This window comes from Hyperolius riggenbachi, chromosome 2 (assembly GCF_040937935.1).
Source record: "Hyperolius riggenbachi isolate aHypRig1 chromosome 2, aHypRig1.pri, whole genome shotgun sequence".
Lineage (NCBI taxonomy): Eukaryota > Metazoa > Chordata > Amphibia > Anura > Hyperoliidae > Hyperolius > Hyperolius riggenbachi.
This window is the reverse complement of record NC_090647.1, coordinates 240,182,128-240,202,285: the sequence shown is the minus strand read 5'-3', so window position 1 is coordinate 240,202,285 and position 20,158 is coordinate 240,182,128. Positions and strand designations below refer to the sequence as shown.

General features: G+C 42.4%; 1 protein-coding gene across 2 annotated transcripts in view; it reads left to right on the top strand.

The window, feature by feature from the left end:
* Positions 1–19,453, top strand: part of TRAPPC2 (trafficking protein particle complex subunit 2) — a 30,604-nt gene extending 11,151 nt beyond the window's left edge. For both annotated transcript variants that reach the window (XM_068268375.1, XM_068268376.1), the window contains exons 3-6: positions 3,877–4,025; positions 4,728–4,809; positions 16,189–16,738; positions 16,919–19,453. In XM_068268375.1, coding sequence (XP_068124476.1) covers positions 3,877–4,025; positions 4,728–4,809; positions 16,189–16,287 — 330 coding nt within the window. In that variant the 3' untranslated portion in view covers positions 16,288–16,738; positions 16,919–19,453. The remainder of the gene's footprint in view (positions 1–3,876; positions 4,026–4,727; positions 4,810–16,188; positions 16,739–16,918) is intronic.
* The last annotated feature ends 705 nt before the right edge of the window (positions 19,454–20,158 follow it).

Below are 20,158 nucleotides of genomic sequence, written 5' to 3'. Positions count from 1 at the left end.
AAATTCATGTCTAGTGCCAAGTCAAAGAATGTTGTTTTTAGGCAAGGAAATAGATTCATTAGATCAAAGTTTCTATCTTCCCGTCGAAAAGGCGGAGAAATTGAAAAATGCAATTAGGAACCTTCAAAAGGAATGGCAACCTTCATTAAGACTGATATCTCAGGTATTGGGACTGATGTCATCAACGATGGTGGCGGTTCCATGGGCACTGGCGCATCTAAGGAAGCTTCAGAATTTTCTATTGGGAAATTGGGATGGGCAGCCTCGAAGCCTGGACTTCAGAGTGTCCATTCCTATCCCGGTAAAGTTGTCACTTCAATGGTGGTTGGAAGATTCCAATCTTCGGAAGGGCAATCTTTGGAAATATCCGACAGAAAAAATTCTAACCACGGACGCAAGTTCGTGGGGATGGGGGGCTCATGTGGACCATGCAGCATTCCAGGGCAAATGGTCAAGACAGGAGTCTCAGAGCTCTTCGAATTGGAGAGAATTGAAAGCAGTAGAATTAGCACTGATTCAAGCAAAATCCGTCCTATTCAAAAAACATGTCTTAATTCAGTCAGACAATGTGACAACAGTAGCATTTGTAAGCAAGCAGGGAGGCACGAAATCCCTGTTATTGCAGGAAGTTGCGGATCAGATTTTGTTCTGGGCAGAAGAGAATGTGTTGTCCTTGAGAGCAGTTCATCTCAAGGGCACATTGAATATGGACGCGGACAAACTGAGCAGGAACAGGATTCTGGCCTCAGAGTGGTCGCTGAACAGAGATGTGTTTCTGATGATCACGGAAAAATGGGGGATTCCGTCTGTGGATCTTCTAGCATCTCAGGAGAATGCACAGACGCAAAGATATTTTTCATTAAACCCAAGGGACAATGCAATAGGGATAAATGCATTCAACTTCCAGTGGGACTTTCCCTTGATGTATGCTTTTCCTCCCCTAAGCATGATTCCGGCAGTACTAGGAAAATGGAGAAAGAATCAAGGACGAATGATTCTGGTGGCACCTTTGTGGCCAAGAAGATCTTGGTTTGCAATGATGAAAAAATTCAAGATAGAGCAACCATGGTTGCTGCCTCTCAGACGAGATCTATTGGTCCAGGGAGACCTTTGGCATTCACATCCAGATCGGTTGAATCTGGCTGTATGGATCCTGAGCTAGTCTGGTTGAGAAGCCTGGGGGTATCAGATAAGGCGGCCTCAACATTAATTGGAAGTCGGAAAGAAGTTACGAGAAAAATTTATCTAAAGTACTGGAAAACTTTCCATTTCTGGCTGAAAAAGTCTAAATTTGATAGTATTTCAATCCCGGCTGTTCTGGATTTCCTCCAGGAGGGTTGGGAAAAGAAGGTGTCTGTCAGTACTCTCAGGGCTCGTTTCCACTATCGCGAATCTGCATGCGTCCAATGCATGCAGATCCGCACATGTAATACAAGTGGATGGGCCTGTTTCCACTGTAGCGTTGTTGAGGTGCGTTTTTTTCAGCGTGAAAAAAACGCACAAAAGAGCCAACGATTTCGCCTGCGTCGGGAATCCGTGCGAATCGCCGCTAATGTATTTAATAGTAAAAACGCATGCGTTTGTTACATGCGTTTTTTACCCGCGATTTCGCGTGCGATTTCGCACCTTTTTCAATTTTATTTAGCCCTGGCAGTGTCATGGTTAATTTCGCATGGCACCCTGCCATGCGAAATCGCAGGCGAAATCGCGGGTAAAAACGCATGTGGAAACGTTTTTACAAGCGTCGGAATGCGGCCGAAATCGCGTCGCAACAGTGGAAACAAGCCCTTAGGGTACAGATGGCAGCACTTACTGCTTTTTCAGGGGTTCCTATTTCTACCTCTCCTTTGATTGTGAGATTTATGAAGGCAGTTTCAAGAAAACTTCCAGTGTTCAGACAATATGTATCCCCTTGGGATTTATCTATAGTCTTGCAGGGTTTGGTTAAAGCTCCATTTGAACCTTTAGAGAGTTGTTCCCTCAAAATGCTTACATTTAAGGTTGTATTTTTGGTGGCCATTACGACAGCTAGGAGAGTCAGTGAGATTCAGTCCTTGTCGACGAAAAGCCCTTATTTTCAGGACTTTCAGGACAGACTAGTGCTTCAAACAGACCCTAAGTTCTGTCCTAAAGTGATGTCAAAATTTCATAGGTCACAAGATATTGTATTGCCAACTTTTTGTGTAAATCCAAAAGGGGAGAAGGAGCAGACGTTCCATTCTTTGGATGTAAGGAGATGTGTATTAGAATATCTAGCTAGAACTGCTGGGATAAGGAAGTCAGATGCATTATTTGTTATACATTCAGGCAGAAATTCAGGTCAAGCGGCTTCAAAGTCTACTATCGCGAACTGGATTAAGTTAGCAATTTTTGAGGCTTATAGGGTTATGAATCTAGACCCTCCAGCCTCCTTTAAGGCACACTCTACTAGAGCTATGGCAGCTTCATGGGCAAATAGGGCAGGAGCGTCACCTGAACAAATCTACAAGGCGGCAACGTGGTCAACATTTTCTACGTTTATTCGTCACTATCGAATTGATGCATTGTCGGCTCACGACCAAGCGTTTGGAAGGAAGATTCTCCAAGCGGTGGTCCCACCCTAAGGTTATATTACTTGTTTATCGTCTTACCTTGCCCTCAAGGATTGTGGGGAAAAATCAGAGTTAGTACCTGCTAACGATGTTTTCAACAATCCTTCAGGGCAACGATCCCACCCTGGTGTTTGTGTCTTGTCAGATAGGAAGCACTGATTGTGGGTTAGTGGATTGTTCACCTGTCGGGTACTTGTCTAAACGCACTGAGGGTGGACTAACCATTTGATTCTTTTATAGGGGAAGTGCTGTCTGTTCCTGTGTCTGGGAGGAGCGACGTCTCACCTTGCCCTGAAGGATTGTTGAAAACATCGTTAGCAGGTACTAACTCTGCTTTTTTGGCTGTATAATGACCATGGCAAGTGGGCTGCACTGAGCATTTCTGCACAAATATTTTGCTGTGAATGATACTAACTGAACTTGTATGGATCTCATAGTGCCAAACCCTTGTTTTAGCTTTTGATTAGATGCCATGCTAAAGTCACTTTGTCAGAAAGCATCCATTTATTGAATCTAATCCAGCATACTAGTTTTAAGGCAGTAGGTCTGGAGAATAGCTGCTTTTGTATTGTACCAGTGTTCATTTTAAAGAGAAACTCCGACCAAGAATTTAACTTTAACCCAATCAGTAGCTGATACCCCCTTTTACATGACAAATCTATTGCATTTCACAAACAGACCATCAGGGGGCGCTTTATGACTGATTTTGTGCTGAAACCCCTCCCACAAGAGGCTCTGGTACCCGTTACTCTGGGCAAACTGCCACAATGTAACAATGTTCACAGACAGGAAATGGCTGTTTACAGCTGTCTGTTAAAGCCAGAACAGCTAGAAACAGCTACATAACCTGCCCACAGTAAAAATGTCACCATGTAATACATGTCAGAATGTGAATCTGGGAGAGGAAAGATTTTAAAATGAGCAAACACTGACTAAATCATTTATACATAATTATTGTAAAAATGAAGCACTTTTTTTATTACATTATTTTCACTGGAGTTCCTCTTTAAGTACACCTGGAAAATATGGAGGCTGTGATGCTGACTTTCTTTGTACAGAACTTTCTGAATCCCTCGCCTGGATGAGTCTCCAGATCAGATGTGAGATTTTCCTGAACTCTATATCTGTACCAGGTTTGCAGCTCCCATTCTTTTCAGATGATTGGCAATTCAATTAGCATTTGCAGGAGAAGGTTAGCAATGACAGACTCCCAATTTTGTACTTTACTTTAGAAATTGTGCATGTTTATTTATTTTTGTTCTGATTCTTTCATTCTCACCTAAAGGATGATCATCGCCATTTGAACCAGTTTATTGCACATGCTGCACTGGACCTGGTAGATGAGAACATGTGGCTGTCAAACAACATGTACCTCAAGACAGTTGACAAGTTTAATGAATGGTTTGTTTCTGCCTTTGTAACTGCTGGACATATCCTTTTTTGAATATGTAACCTTGAATTTATTTTATTTCAAACAATTCTCTCTTTATTTCGGAGCAAAAAGTAACTACATCAAGCTCTATAAATTCCTCAGAACTTTAATGACCTTGTCACACATTAAGCATACAGCAAGTATGAGGTACCATACGCTACATCAGCATGTGTTCGAGACAAGTTATTTTAAACACAACTGGTTTACAACCATAGAACAATTCTATTATCATAGATCAAGGAAACTTCAAAATAATGAAGAGGGAATAATGGAATAAAGTAGCTAATGAATATTTACAAAGTTTGTTGTATTGATACCATGGATTTGCATATTCTCTTGGCCATAAAAATCTATACAAGTGATCTTACCCATAAAGAGAAGAATAGCAGTTCATGTATATTCATTGAGAACTGTCTATGTTTCTGTATTAGTAAAGAAAAAGTGTTCACCGATAACTTCTTAAAGTAACTCTTTTTCCCACACAATTAAAACATACCACTAAGTTTGAGAAATGGTAGAACATTACTAATTAGAAGTTGCGTAGTTTAAAAATTGTGGTGATATAAAATTCATGAAATATTATTTTATTCTTTAATATATTGTATACAGTTTTTTTTATTTTGAATGAATTCATAGTAAAAGAGGGATAGTCAGAATAAAGTGGTGAAAGTTTCATATTTCCTTAACTATCTTTTTCTACATATGAGATTTATTATGCTACATGATGTCCGGCAAGAAGATGGAATAAAAAATTTCTTTAACGAAGCCTATGACTTGTACATAAAGGTATGTCATCATCTAAGGTACACAGCAGATGTTAGCAGTATATTTACATACACAGCATTTGGATAAATACTGAAATCAGTTATTGACCCTAATAGACATAAACCTGAAGCAAAATGTGTGCTTGCAGATACCAAAACATAAATACTGATATAACAAGCATCTTATTTAGGGACAGTTTACACCTGTGGTTTGCAAGGCAACCTAAAATTTGTGTGAATTCTCTCTAGTGTGTGCATATAGCTGGCATCATCAGGAATCTGTCATCCCCCACGCAGGGCTAAAAACAGGCAGCAGAAATCCGCTATGGAAAAGAAGTAACATCACTGGCTTCAAGATGCAGATCTCTCATTTATACAAAAAGGATATTTAGCATGATTATACCATACAAACAAAAATCTTACCAAATCTACTTTAAGGTGCCTGCTAATAATACAATTTTAACATTTTTATGTAATACTAGGCACCTTAGCCCGTTTAATAACAGGCTAGAGCCGTCACCGCTGCCACCTATCAGCACACGTGTGCGCCCCCGCCGCATGTGCGCGCGTGCCCCCGCCTGGCCCCCTGCCTGTCCTGGTTCTATCCAACGGCTGTCCCTGCGGCACATGCGCAGTAGCACGCAGGGACACACACACACGGACATAAGGCGCAGAGACACAGGGGTTTTATTAGGTAGGATGAGGGACTACCTAACCAATCCATTCAAAGAATCTTCAATCATTTTACCCTTCTACTGCATAGATTGTATCACTGATGAGCAGTTTTAGTAGAAGGGCAAGCCAAGCAAGAATGCTTTGAAAACCTTGTTTAGGTTAAAGTGTACCAGAGACGAGATCATTGAAATATGTGATACTTACCCGGGGCTTCCCCCAGCCCCATGAGCACCGCTGAGTCCCTCGCCGACCTCCCAAGTGTCTCCTTTCTCCTGCTAGCGGTCCCAGGAACTGGCACAGTCACACCAGTTGTTCTCTTCTGCGCATGCGGAGAAGAGCCCGTTACCGGGAACGGAGGCACTCGGGAAGATGGCGTGGGATGCAGAGGTGGTTATGGGGCTGGAGGAATCCCTGGGTAAGTATAAAATCTTTTAATGATCTTATCTCTGGTTTACTTTAGCTTTCATGTTACATGAACTGTAGCACCGCCACATTACAGTTTGATCCACATGCACTTTGTCCAACAATGGGGCAGAAATGGAAAATGCCAATGTCATACATAGGATTGCAAAGGGTTAAATACATAGGTTTCATAAATTACAAGAAAAGCATTTCCTTTATCAATAATTAACCACTTGACGACCACAGTGTTAACCCCCTTTAAAGACCAGTCCATTTTTTGCAGCACTAGGCTGTGCATGCTTTTCAGCCTCCTGCACAGCCCAGCTAAGAAGCATGGCGATCGGACTCGCCTCCTATTTTTGTCCCTAAGGGGACATGCTGCTGGAGGTGTCCGATCGCTGCTGTCACTTTTTTTTTTTCTTCTGCCTCATAGAGGCTCTCTCTACCTCTGTCCCCCTCCCTCTCCTTCCTTCCTCCCCTCCGCCTGTAGAAATGAACAGGACGGCGATCCGTCCTTTTCTCCGCCTCTCCTAGGCATCAGCCAATCAGAGGCCGGGAATCTCAGATCTCGTACAGCGCTGCCGGAGACCGCAGCGCTGTACGGATGTAAACAAAGGGGATTTCTTTTCCCCTTTTGTTTACAAATAATCTGCTAGCAGGCTAATCACGGAGCTTCGCACCGTGAACGGGCAAAGAACGATTGCGCATGCGTGTGGCCGTTCCCTGGGAAACTGCAGCTCCAGGACTTGACGCCAGTCGGCGGTCCTGGGTCGTTAGGTAGTTAAAGGAACCAGTTTAATAAACCCTGGTCCCCTTAGTTAGGTTATGCGGATAATAGAGGTTTGAGACACATGGGACCCTTTTCAATTTACTTTTTCGTTTTAGTTTTCATCTTTTGTTTAAAATACATTTTCAGTACTCTGCAATTAGGTGAAAAGGTACTGTCAAATGTATTCTGTTTAATTGCTTGCTGGTGGCTTAAAAGGCATTTTACAGATTAGGTATAAAAAAAATATTACCTAGGACAGTGATCTGCAAACTTGGCTCTCCAGCTGTTAAGGAACTGCAAGTCCCACAATGCATTGCAGGAGTCTGACAGCCACAGTCATGATTCATAAAGGCAAATGCATTGTGGCACTTGTAGTTCCTTAACAGCTGGAGAGCCAAGTTTGCAGATCACTGACCTAGGAGAGAAAGTGAATTGAATAAAAGAGCCATTACCCTTTATGAATGACGTCTACATTTGTAGCTAAATCTCCTATTCCCATACACTGCCCATAATCATATGCTTTGCTGATTCCCAATGTATCGAAGCAAAAGTATATTTATAACCTTGAGGCTCACTATTAGTGTCTATTTGGTTATTATTGTTATTGTTTAATCATTTGAAATATTTAATACATGTTACTCTTGCTGATGCTTCTGACGAGACCTAAATCAAATGTCTTGCAGAATGTATTACAATAAGGCTCAGTTCCCATTGTAAATGGTCCATTCGGCACATAGCAGACCAGTTCAGTCTCCGTGTGGCTGTTTTAATGCCACATTTGTGTTGGCGGGGGGGGGGGGGGGGGGGGTCAGATCAAGGGAGGCGTTGCATCATAGGTGGCTATGGGCAATGCATCCACTCATCTGGAAGAAATGTAGGCGGAAGGGACTCTGCCGCAACCCACCAAAAGGATCCTTTTTTTAAAGAATAAGTGACACCCATGCTCACCTAGAAATAAAAAACACTTATATAAGTAAATACTACTTCTACTTACATAACAGATTGTGCTATCCACGTAATGATTCCTGTGAATGTTACAAAGGAAAAGCAGAAAATCCTATTCTAGGCAGTGGCCATTTTGCCAAGCTAATGCTGACATCATATCCTCCCTGACTCTTGTTTTCCCCCCTCCCTTCTCGTGCTCATTGTGTATTCATTAGCTGCCCTCCTCCCAGAGTCCTATATTTTTTTTTTTTTTTTTTTTTATTTACACATCCAATCACTGAGTCACCTCAGCCTTGCTTGTAAACACAAGTGATCAGCTAGGCAGGGAAATAAATGGAAGAGGAGGGATATATTATAGATAAAAAGAACTCCCAGCATTCAACTTTTTGGCACTAGGGCCAGTGCTCCTAAAGTATGTGATAACTCCAAACCATAACAGCAGAAAAAGTTTTGAATGCAGGATTAGCATCTTTATTACTTAATACACTCACACCAGTTGCTGATGAAATTAGATTTTTATGGTGACAATACCGCTTTAACAAGTGGAAGCGAATCCTATTTTTAACAATACGATCTTCCTGCATTCTCTTGAGCTGCAAAAAAAAAAACAAAAAAAAAAACTACCCAACGAGATGTTTTTTTTTTTTTTTTTCATTTATTTTTTTTTTTAGCAATTGGGAACTGAGCCTTAATCCACCTTTGTCCTGCCTGTGATGATGTATATTGTACTACAGAAAAAACGTTTAAATAATACAGGGGGTGGTAACCACAAAAAAGTCAACTGATTCAGCACTTCCAGCCCTGCTGGTTGGCAGATGCATCATTATGCGTAATGTCACTTGCTGCTGCTGTGACTCATACATTGTGCAACATTATAGTGGAAAAACCTCACCCCAGTACTGCCCATTTAAGTCTCTTAGCTTGTTAAATGGCATTTAATAGCATATAAAACCAGAATGGCTTACCTAAAGCTTGGATTCTGATTCTTCAGTACACATTACACAATGTGAGAGGCTTCCATCCTCCTTCCATTTCGCTCATGCACAGCCCATCATCCCGCCTCACCTTTCATCGAATAGTACACTGCTTATGCCCCACAATGTTGTCCTAATCTTCACACCTTACCAGAGGCAGTGCTACCCAAGGGAAGCACAGAGCTGGATACTTCTGTGGGTTGTCTGTTCCTCACCTGGCTCTCCCCGTCCCTCCTTAATCGCTCCTTGAAAAATTTTGACTTTTGGCAATTTTTCTGTCAGAAGAGGCAGGCTTTCTGCAATGTTCGCTCTAATCGTCCTCCTCTTTTCCACCCCATTCACTCCCCGTAAGTGGAGGGAATGGGAGGGTGATGGGAGTGAACATTGCTGCAAACCTGCCTCTTCCTGTCTGAACATTTGACTTGAGCAAAAGTCACATTTTTCTCAAGCAGTTATTATGGGGTCTAGAGGGAATAAAGAGAGGAATGGACAATGCACAGAGGTATGTAGATCCAGCATGAACACGCCACTGTGCTTACCTTTGTAGCTTTGCCTTGGAATTCACAATTAACCTTTTTGCAGGAGATGCATTTTAACCCCTTTCTGACTGCCTAACACCAATAGGCGTTGGGAAGGTGGCAGCTCCAGGACCGCCTAACGCCAAAGGCGTCATGAGCGGTGGGCAGAGATTAGCGGGGATTGCGCACGCCAATGCATACGCATCCCCGCTGAGTTCTGGAGTGGAGCTTTGTAAACAACCCGCGATCGTGGTTGGCAGGCTGTAAAACGAAAAGAAACGTCTGTTAAACACTTGTACAGCGCTGTGATCTACTGCAGCACTGTACGGGGGACAGCTCTGTCACTGGGCTGTCCCCAGGGGAGGCACACAAAGTGATCCCTCTCGTAGGCTGATACCTATAAGAGGGATCATGCTGGTTGGATCTTGTAAAAAAAAGCCAATTTTATTTAGATATAAAACATATATAAATGTTAAAAAGTTGCAGCAGCAATCAGATGCCACCAACAGAAAGATCTGTTGGTGGCAAGAAAAGTTGGGAGATCCATTTGTGTACTAAGTTGTACACAAACTGCAGCAAGTTGCTAAAGCTGCTGTGGCCTGAATTGTAAAAAAATGGCCTGGTCACTAGGGGTGTGTAAGCCTGTGGTCCTCAAGCGATTAAAACATAACTCTTAATAAATGCATTAAAACCGTAATTGCTGTCTATAAATCCTATAGTGATTAGAACGATGCAGTCGTTAGGGAGCAATTATATGCTAAGTAAAACCTAGTTTAGTTGCGTACTAGGATATTTCCTAAACTCCCCTGCTATGCAAATGTGCACTACCCCACACAAAAACCCTACATGTTTCATTCCCTCAAGGGGGAGCTTTGTCAGGGGTGAAAAATGCTAGAGTACTACAGTGCTAAGGTGCACGTTTACATAATGCAAGGAGGAGACTTAGATCAGAAACTTCAACAACTGGAGGCCCAGTGGATTTATAGATTTGGTACTTTGAGCCCTGGAGATCTAAATGAGGGCTTCAAAAAACTAGGTTTTACTTAGCATATAATTGCTCCCTACCCACTGCATCGTTCTAATCACTATAGGATTTATAGTCAGCAACTACAGCTTTAATGCATTTATTAAAAGTTAAGTATTAATATTTATCTCCTATAACAAAGTTATTAACCACTTCCCGACCGCCGTATAGACAATTGGCGGCCAGGAAGTGGACCCCGCAAGGACCGGCGTATTGTCAAATGGCGGCGGTCCTTGTAGGGGCATGGGCGGCGCGATCGCGTCATTCGTGACGCAATTGGCTGCCTGGGACTGGCTCCGCCCACCTCGCGCTGTAACCCGCCGGCCGTTCGGAAGTGCCGGCGGGTTACTAGCACCCGGATCGCCGCATACAAAGTGTATAATACACTTTGTAATGTTTACAAAGTGTATTATACAGGTTGCCTCCTGCCCTGGTGGTCCCAGTGTCCGAGGGACCACCAGGGCAGGCTGCAGCCACTCTAGTCTGCACCCAAGCACACTGATTTCCACCCCTGCCCCCTGATCGCCCACAGCACCCCTCAGACCCCCCCTGCCCACCCCCCAGACCCCTGTTTGCACCCAATCACCCCCCTAATCACCCATCAATCACTCCCTGCCACTATCTGTCAACGCTATTTTTTTATCACCCCCCCCCCCCGTGTACTGTATGCATATATCACCCTGATCACCTGTCAATCACCCCGTCACTGCCACCCATCAATCAGCCCCTAACCTGCCCCTTGCGGGCAATCTGATCACCCACCCACACCAATAGATCGCCCGCAGATCCGACGTCAGATCACCTCCCAAGTGCAGTGTTTACATCTGTTCTCTACCCTAAACACCCACTAATTACCCATCAATCACCCCCTGTCACTGCTACCTATCATATTAGACCCCTATCTGCCCCTAGGGCACTCAATCACCTGCCCACACTCTCAGAACGCCCTCAGACCCCAGCCCTGATCACCTCGACCAGTGCATTGCTTGCATCTATTCCCCCCTCTAATCACACCTTGAGACACCCATCAATCACCTCCTGTCACCCCCTAGCACACCTACCCATCAGATCAGGCTCGAATTTGCCCCGTGTGGGCTCCTGATCACTCGGCCAAACCTTCAGATCCCCCTCAGACCCCCTTCCGATCACCTCCCCAGTGCATTGATTGCATCTATTTTCCCCTCTAACCACCCCCTGAGACACCCATCAATCACCTCCTGTCACCCCCCTAGCACTCCTATCCATCAGATCAGGCCCAATACAACCTGTCATCTAAAAGGCCACCCTGCTTATGACCGGTTCCACAAAATTCGCCCCCTCAGACCACCTGTCATCAAAATTTGCAGATGCTTATACCCCTGAACAGTCATTTTGAGACATCTGGTTTCCAGACTACTCACGGTTTTGGGCCCGTAAAATGCCAGGGCGGTATAGGAACCCCACAAAGTGACCCCATTTTAGAAAAAAAATACACCCCAATGTATTCTGTTAGGTGTATGACGAGTTCATAGAAGATTTTATTTTTTGTCAAAAGTTAGCGGAAATTGATTTTTATTTTTTTTTCACAAAGTGTCATTTTTCACTAACTTGTGACAAAAAATAAAATCTTCTATGAACTCGCCATACTCCTAACGGAATACCTTGGGGTGTCTTCTTTCTAAAATGGGGTCACTTGTGGGGTTCCTATACTGCCCTGGCATTTTAGGGGCCCTACACCGTGAGGAGTAGTCTAGAAAACAAATGCCTCAAAATGACCTGTGAATAGGACATTGGGCCCCTTAGCGCACATAGGCTGCAAAAAAGTGTCACACATGTGGTACCGCCGTACTCAGGAAAAGTAGTATAATGTGTTTTGGGGTGTATTTTTACACATACCCATGCTGGGTGGGAGAAATCTCTCTGTAAATGGACAATTGTGTGTGAAAAAAATCAAACAATTTTCATTTACAGAGATATTTCTCCCACCCAGCATGGGTATGTGTAAAAATACACCCCAAAACACATTATACTACTTCTCCTGAGTACGGCGGTACCACATGTGTGGCACTTTTTTACACCCTAAGTACGCTAAGGGGCCCAAAGTCCAATCAGTACCTTTAGGATTTCACAGGTCATTTTGCGACATTTGGTTTCAAGACTACTCCTCACGGTATAGGGCCCCTAAAATGCCAGGGCAGTATAGGAACCCCACAAATGACCCCATTCTAGAAAGAAGACACCCAAAGGTAGTCCGTTAGGAGTATGGTGAGTTCATAGAAGATTTTATTTTTTGTCACAAGTTAGCGGAAAATGACACTTTGTGAAAAAAAAAAAACCAATTAAAATCAATTTCCGCTAACTTGTGACAAAAAAATAAAATCTTCTATGAACTCACCATACTCCTAACTGAATACCTTGGGGTGTCTTCTTTCTAAAATGGGGTCATTAGTGGGGTTCCTATACTGCCCTGGCATTTTAGGGGCCCTAAACAGTGAGGAGTAGTCTTGAAACAAAAATGACCTGTGAAATCCTAAAGGTACTCATTGGACTTTGGGCCCCTTAGCGCAGTTAGGGTGCAAAAAAGTGCCACACATGTGGTATCGCCGTACTCAGGAGAAGTAGTATAATGTGTTTTGGGGTGTATTTTTACACATACCCATGCTGAGTGGGAGAAATATCTCTGTAAATGGACAATTGTGTGTAAAAAAATAAAAAAAAAAAAATCAAACAATTGTCATGTACAGAGATATTTCTCCCACCCAGCATGGGTATGTGTAAAAATACACCCCAAAACACATTATACTACTTCTCCTGAGTACGGTAATACCACATGTGTGGCACTTTTTTGCAGCCTAACTGCGCTAAGGGGCCAAAAGTCCAATGAGCACCTTTAGGCTTTACAGGGGTGCTTACAATTTAGCACCCCCCAAAATGTCAGGATAGTAAACACACCCCACAAATGACCCCATTTTGGAAAGTAGACACTTCAAGGTATTCAGAGAGGGGCATGGTGAGTCCGTGGCAGATTTCATTATTTTTTTTTGTCGCAAGTTAGAAGAAATGGAAACTTTGTTTTTTCTTTTTTTTGTCACAAAGTGTCATTTTCCGCTTACTTGTGACAAAAAATATCTTCTATGAACTCACTATGCCTCTCAGTGAATACTTTGGGATGTCTTCTTTCCAAAATGGGGTCTTTTGGGGGGTATTTATACTATCCTGGAATTCTAGCCCCTCATGAAACATGACAGGTGGTCAGAAAAGGCAGAGATGCTGGAAAATGGGAAAATTCACTTTTTGCACCATAGTTTGTAAACGCTTTAAGTTTTACCCAAACCAATAAATATAGGCTGAATGGGTTTTTTTTAATCAAAAACATGTTTGTCCACATTTTTCGCGCTGCATGTATACAGAAATTTTACTTTATTTGAAAAATGTCAGCACAGAAAGTTAAAAAAATCATTTTTTTGACAAAATTCATGTCTTTTTTGATGAATATAATAAAAAGTAAAAATCGCAGCAGCAATCAAATAGCACCAAAAGAAAGCGTTATTAGTGACAAGAAAAGGAGCCAAAATTCATTTAGGTGGTAGGTTGTATGAGCGAGCAATAAACCGTGAAAGCTGCAGTGGTCTGAATGGAAAAAAAGTCCCTGGTCCTTAAGGGGGGTAAAGCCTATGGTCCTCAAGTGGTTAATTGTGAATTGCTTTAATCAGGTGTTTGTAAAATATATAGCTTTGCCTTGGACCAGGTGTCCTTAATGGTTGTTTTCACATTAGATACGATACATTGCGTTGCGCATCCTTATTAATAGGATCGCACTGCAATAGTGATTTAAAGTCGCAAATTCAATGCACATTATCAATGCGATGTGACATGTACAGTGCAGCCTGTAGCCCATATATGTATGCTTGCACTGCTCCGCAAACTGCTGGCGTCGCCTATTAACACATTGCAGGCAGTGCGTTGTTCCGTTGGGACAAGTCGCACTGCAAATGGCCAGTATTAAAGGCCCCATTAAAGTGTAATTGTGTCCCATTTTTATAGAATATATTTCATGATTTTTTATTTTTTTTTTTTAGAAGTTTACCGTACTTTTATTAAGTCCTTTCAAGCAAATGGTCCCCATATGACTGTGATAAGATAGCATATTAATATGTATTTCATGGTTTGTTCTACACAGTACAAAAATCATATTTGCATGTACGGTGTGCAATTGGCGTGTTGTGTACCTGTAAGGCTGATATTCTGTACTGCTTTACATTTATGAAACAACTGCAGCAAAGTAGATAATATGCACCTTATCGCAGAAAATAAAAAGTCAATGAAACCTTTTCAGATCATGTCTGCAGTTTAGGGTATTGTATACCTATTATATCTGGCATTTCATACCACTGGTACAGTATTCCTGATTTTACAAATGAAAAATATGTAAAATGTTAAGTAAATGTTATGATGCCTGCTTTTAAAGAATTTTCCTTAGTTCTGTACGTAACGTATGGTATTAAAGCATACCTGTAATCTCTCAAAGAAAAATGTAGGTACTTACCTAGGTGGAGTGAAGCCTCTGGATAATCCAGAGGCTTCCTGTATCCTCCTGTACTACTCCGCCACTGGCCGGGACAGTTCGCAGTCACGCTCCCCTTCATGAACTAGCCTGGCTGTAATGCGTCTGCATGAGTATGGGCGTGCTTGTGCAGTAATATGGAGCCGTTCATGGCCGAGCAGCTTGGTCTCCCTGTGCAGACATGGTCGTATTTGCGCAGGTGTGGCCATGAGAATATTTCCTGACAGGCCCTTGTCAAATATGTTCAGAAGGTCCATATGCAGCAACAGAGGACTTGAGGAGGAGATGGAAAGCCTCTTGGCTATCCAGAAGCTTCCCTCTACAAAGGAAAGTAATGTTTTTTCCTTTTGGAGACTACAAGTTTACTTTTAAAATGTATGCCATCCTTAAGCTTCATTAAAGTGGAAGTCCCCATTTGGAAGAGTTGGCTTCACACCCAGTCAGATTTTGGCTCATGCACTCTGCACTCCTGCCCCTGAACCCTCAGCTACACATAGCCCATGAGGAAACCCACCATTTCCTTGCTTGCTATTGTCGCTCTGTCCCTGGCTGGCATCACAGATGTACAGCTTTGCAGAAGTGTGCTAGGGATTTACAGCAATATATTTACTGTACTTTCCACTGCTCCCAGGGTCCACTGTGGTACTCTTTTTTTTAGGGCCCGTTTCCACTAGGAGCGGTGCGATGTGGCTACAGAGCTGCATTGCACCGCGGGTGTGCTGAAACACATGCATGCCAGTGGAAGAGTTTCCACTGCGTGCATGATGTGAGGTGCGGAGCATGCTGCAGATTTTCGCACGCCCGCAGCCGCGTCTCATCTCCTCAATTCAAGTGATGCAGCTAGGTAGCCGCATTCGTATCACTTACTAGTGGAAACGGGCCCTACCTAGGGCCCGTTTCCACTAGTAAGTGATGCGAATGTGGCTACCTAGCCGCATCGCATCACTTCCGCATCTCCCGCTGCAGAAGTGAATTGAGGAGATCTGATGCGGCCGTGCAAAAATCTGCAGCATCGTTCCGCACCGCACAACATGCATGCAGTGGAAACTTCCACTGGCATGCATGTGTTTCAGCACACCCGTGGTGCGATGCGGCTATGTAGCCACATCGCACCGCTCCTAGTGGAAACGGGCCTACACAGCTATCTCTTGACTGCCGTGGCCAGTCGTGACAGTGTCCTTACTAATCAGTCAGCAGTGGGCCTGGTGAGACTGCAGGCAAAGATTGCTCTACCAAGTACTGATTCAGGGTGAATATTCCTATAACTTTTGTGTTATAATAATATAAATTTAAGTGTTTGGTTTGTGGCTATAAGTGGGTAGGTAGTGTCTGGCCATGTCTTGCTTACTGTCTCAGTGATCAGACCTACAACTATGTAATAGAAGTATAGAAACAGATGTCAGTATTTCTATAAGTAATTGCAGGATTGGATTGTAGCAGTGGAGATTGTCAAGTTAGTACCACAGATGATACGTTATGGTGCTGATCTTAATGTTTTAGTGTTTTTCTTTTTTTTTGCATACTTTTATAGTTTCCTCCTTTTTTCTACAGTTTGCTATGAATCCCTTCTATGAAGCAAACACTCCCATACGGTCCACTGCATTTGATCGCAAAATCCAGTTCCTTGGGAAGAAACATCTGCTAAGCTGAATGAAGCAGACATAGGACTGTGGAAGCTTGATCATTCCTTCCAGTTTTGGACCAGAGCACATCCTCTGACTACCACAACGCAATATTCTAAACCTGTTTTGTGCAAGCATTCACTGGATGGCTCACAGTGTAATTTATTGTAGATATTTGTATCCAGAGACTAAAACTTTCCAGGACAAGGGAATGATGGACAGTTCTTTTTTTTTTTTTTTTTTTTTAAACATCTTGCTTTGATGTTGAACTTAGCAGTTGGTACAAAACAGTTTAAAAGTAAACTCCCTCCAAACACAAAATAGATCCTTTTGTTATTGGTAAGGGGATGGCATTCTATAGCGCATTGGGGTTGATTCGCTTAAGACTAGGTTCACAATGGAAGCTGCTTTGTGCTCCATGTAAAAACAGGAATGCAACGGAACTAAAAAGTTGCACTGCACGTTGTGTGTGACATACAGTCAAAGGCTTCTTGCACACTGCAAGCGATTCTGATTCAGATTCCGCTTTTTAATCAGTTTTTACATCAGATTCAGATTCCGATTTGCAGTGTGCAGGGAGCAAACTGCAAATCTGAATCGGAAGTAAAAACAGATTAAAAAGCGGAATCTGAATCTGAATCGCTTGCAGTGTGCAAGAGGCCAAAAGTAGGTTTCACTGGCACTGAAATGCACACATTGGCCTCAATTCACTAAGCCTTATCAAACACTTTATCAAATGTTTGATAATTTACCTCATGGGTAAAATCTAATCTTGAATTTGGTAAAGTTATAGATGTATTGAATGTTTTACTGATAAAAAGTTCAATAAATCTATAACAACACCTTAGTGAATTCAAAATTAGATTTTACTCAGGAGATAAAGTGTTTGATAAAGCTTAGTGAATTGAGACCATTATGCGGTAAAACACTGGGATACTGTTAAAATACATCGCACAAGATGCATGCTAAGGGCCTTTTTCCACTACCTTGCAATTTAATTCCAATTGCAAAACGCAAGGTATATTAAACTAATGGAAACTGCAGCAGCAATTTCCATTAGTGTGATCTGATTGTGATGTGTCGTCGTCATGCAAAGTTTTGGATGTGATTGAGCTATACTATACTGAGTATAGTTGCTCAATCGCATGGTGGAAATTGAAATGCGATTGTAATCAAATTTTATAGTGGAAAAGAACCCTAAATGTTGCAGACTTACTATTTATTACAGTGCAACTTTAACCCTTTGTGAGCTGATGTAGTTTAAGGCTAGTTACACACCAGGACGTTGCGGTTAGTGGACATTATAGGGCACATAACGTGCCCCTAACGCAACGCCTGGTGCTCTCTGGTGTGGACGTCGGAGTGAGCCGCGTTGTGCAGCTCACTCTGGCGTCCGTGATGCGTACTCTTGGACGCATGCGGCATCACGTGGTCCCGCCCGGCCAATCGCCGCACAGAGCGGCCGCTCCAGGAAATAAACACTGCACGTCACTGAGTGCAGTGAATATTAATTAGCCATGTGCCGGGCCGCTCTCCCCTCCTCCCCAATATGACTGAGCATGTGCAAACAGTCTAACGCGGCTTAGCCGCCTAGAACGCACAGCATGCAGCACTTTGCTGCGTTACAATGTAATGCAACATGGGCAGTGTGAACAGCCCACTTGTGTTACATTGCTGTGCGTTGAGGGAGCGTTACAGGCTGCTCTAACGTGCGCCTGTAACGTCACTGTGTGCAAGAAGCCTAAATCTGTCAGGCTTGTGGCTGTAAGCCTCAGACAGGATGTAGATTTCACACTACAGTCTGTGCCTTCCTTTCGCGATCGCGCTCACAGGACCACAGATTAAAAAGACCAGATTTCAATCCAGTGAGATCACAAAAGTTGCATTCAACACATGCGAACATTAATATATTTGATAAGGAATTGGAAAATTATCCAAACATATCTCTTCACCCCAAACCAAAAGTGAAATTCAATCAACAGTGTTGCCTTTGTGGTTGGAAATGCTTTTGGTTATGTCTAAAACCTTAACACACACTAGACTATCTTCACCTGAGACTAGCTTTGAGCAGTTTCAGCAAGTGAATAAGTGCATTGTGTTAATTTTTCCCCTGCACCAGACATCACTATCCATAAAACACTAATAAACACATGATGTACCTGCAAATGAATATATTACATACCTCACCATCAATTTCCCCCAGAAGCTTGCCATTTTCTTCTAACAATTCCTTCCAGTTCTGACAACATTTTGTCAGAACTGAAATATATCAGTTGCTGTCACTTGTAACTGAAAGTATTAACTGATGTGCAAGGTAAAGGCCATTGTTCCCTATAGCTCAAGTGGATGATATTACAGTTTAACAGTATGCTGACCTGGAAGCTGTTACAGTGTCTTCCCCATTTTAAAAATGGGGGACAGAGAATTCCTTCACACACAGTGGACAATCTGGATGCGGGAGAGGAAAAAGATTGTAAGCGGAAGGTAAGTATGACAGGTGTATGTTTATTTTGACTTTTAATTTTCAGTTCATGATTGCTTTAATGATCAGTTAAGCATTGTGACGGGCAACAGTAGTCTAGCGTGAGTACAAGGCTTCATCAGTTGCTACTCGGAAGCTGTAAAGATTGTAGCTGGTGGTTGTACCATATCGGCAAAGGTTGGGAAACACTGCTGTAAGACATTTTGCTTCATTTAGGCCTCTTTCACAGTGGGACGTTGTTTGATGCGACATTAAAGTCGCACAACATGCTCCTAATGCAGCGCATGTAGGTTATGAAATTGGACGTTATTTTGCACTGCGTTGTCTCTTAGTGCGCCATTTTCGTTGCATACTGATGGAACGAAAACGGCACATGCGTTACATTGTATTGCTAAATGCACAGCATGCAGCACTCTCTAAATATTGCTACACGTTACAACGCAATGTGCACTGTGAATGTCGCACAGACTTTGTATTGTTGTGCGTTAGTCTGCGTTATGATTTTTTATAACGTGCAACTAACGTCCCACTGTGAAAGAGGCCTTACACGTGTTGCATTTCTCACATTAAAGTGTTAATTCAAGAACCAACAAATTGCAAACCAGACATAGAAACCTACTTTGATGGACAACAGAAAATTTGTGCTAGGCAGTTTGTTTCTCTAAGGAAAATATTAAACTCAAGAATCTAATAAATGTATAAGTACAGTCCATTAAGTGTCTGCATTTTTGTTTATGGTGCACTTCAGAGAAATTGTAATCTTCCTTTTTTTTTAATCTGAATACAAAAAAAAAATGAACCTTTGAGGTTTCTGTAAAGGAATACAACGTGAAAAGAGGATACTTTTCTGTGTTATCCAAAACTATGTGATGGTTAAGTAGATGTAAATAACATTGAGTTGATGCAAATGTATGCAGCTTGAAAATGAACCAATCAAATCCTGCTGAGGTAAAATTCAATTGGTTCATTTTCAATCTTCAAAAATGTGCATCAACTCAGTTATTTGCATCTACCTGACCATCACTACTATATGACAATTAGGAGTATAGATGGTCAGTGAGATGCTAATAATTCAGGCTTGGTCGAAAAAAATAAATTATGCAGCTTAGTATTTGGGCTGGCTAAATGCTTTTCCTGCTGGATTGGCCAAACTGCATATAATTTGCATGCGAGCCAAAATTATTAGCATCTCATTAACTTTCATATCAGGAGCTGATCTCCCGGGAAACTGAGGCCAAGATTACACAAGGCAGAAATGCTAGCTTTTTGCTGCTAATGAAAGTCTATGGGCCACCTGTAAAAACGCATAATTTTCAGAAGTGCATGTAAACTGCACATAATGTATCTCAATAGAGATGCAGAGGAATGAAATTCTACCTGCGTTTGAGGTTTTTTTTTTAAATGTTACTGCATTTTA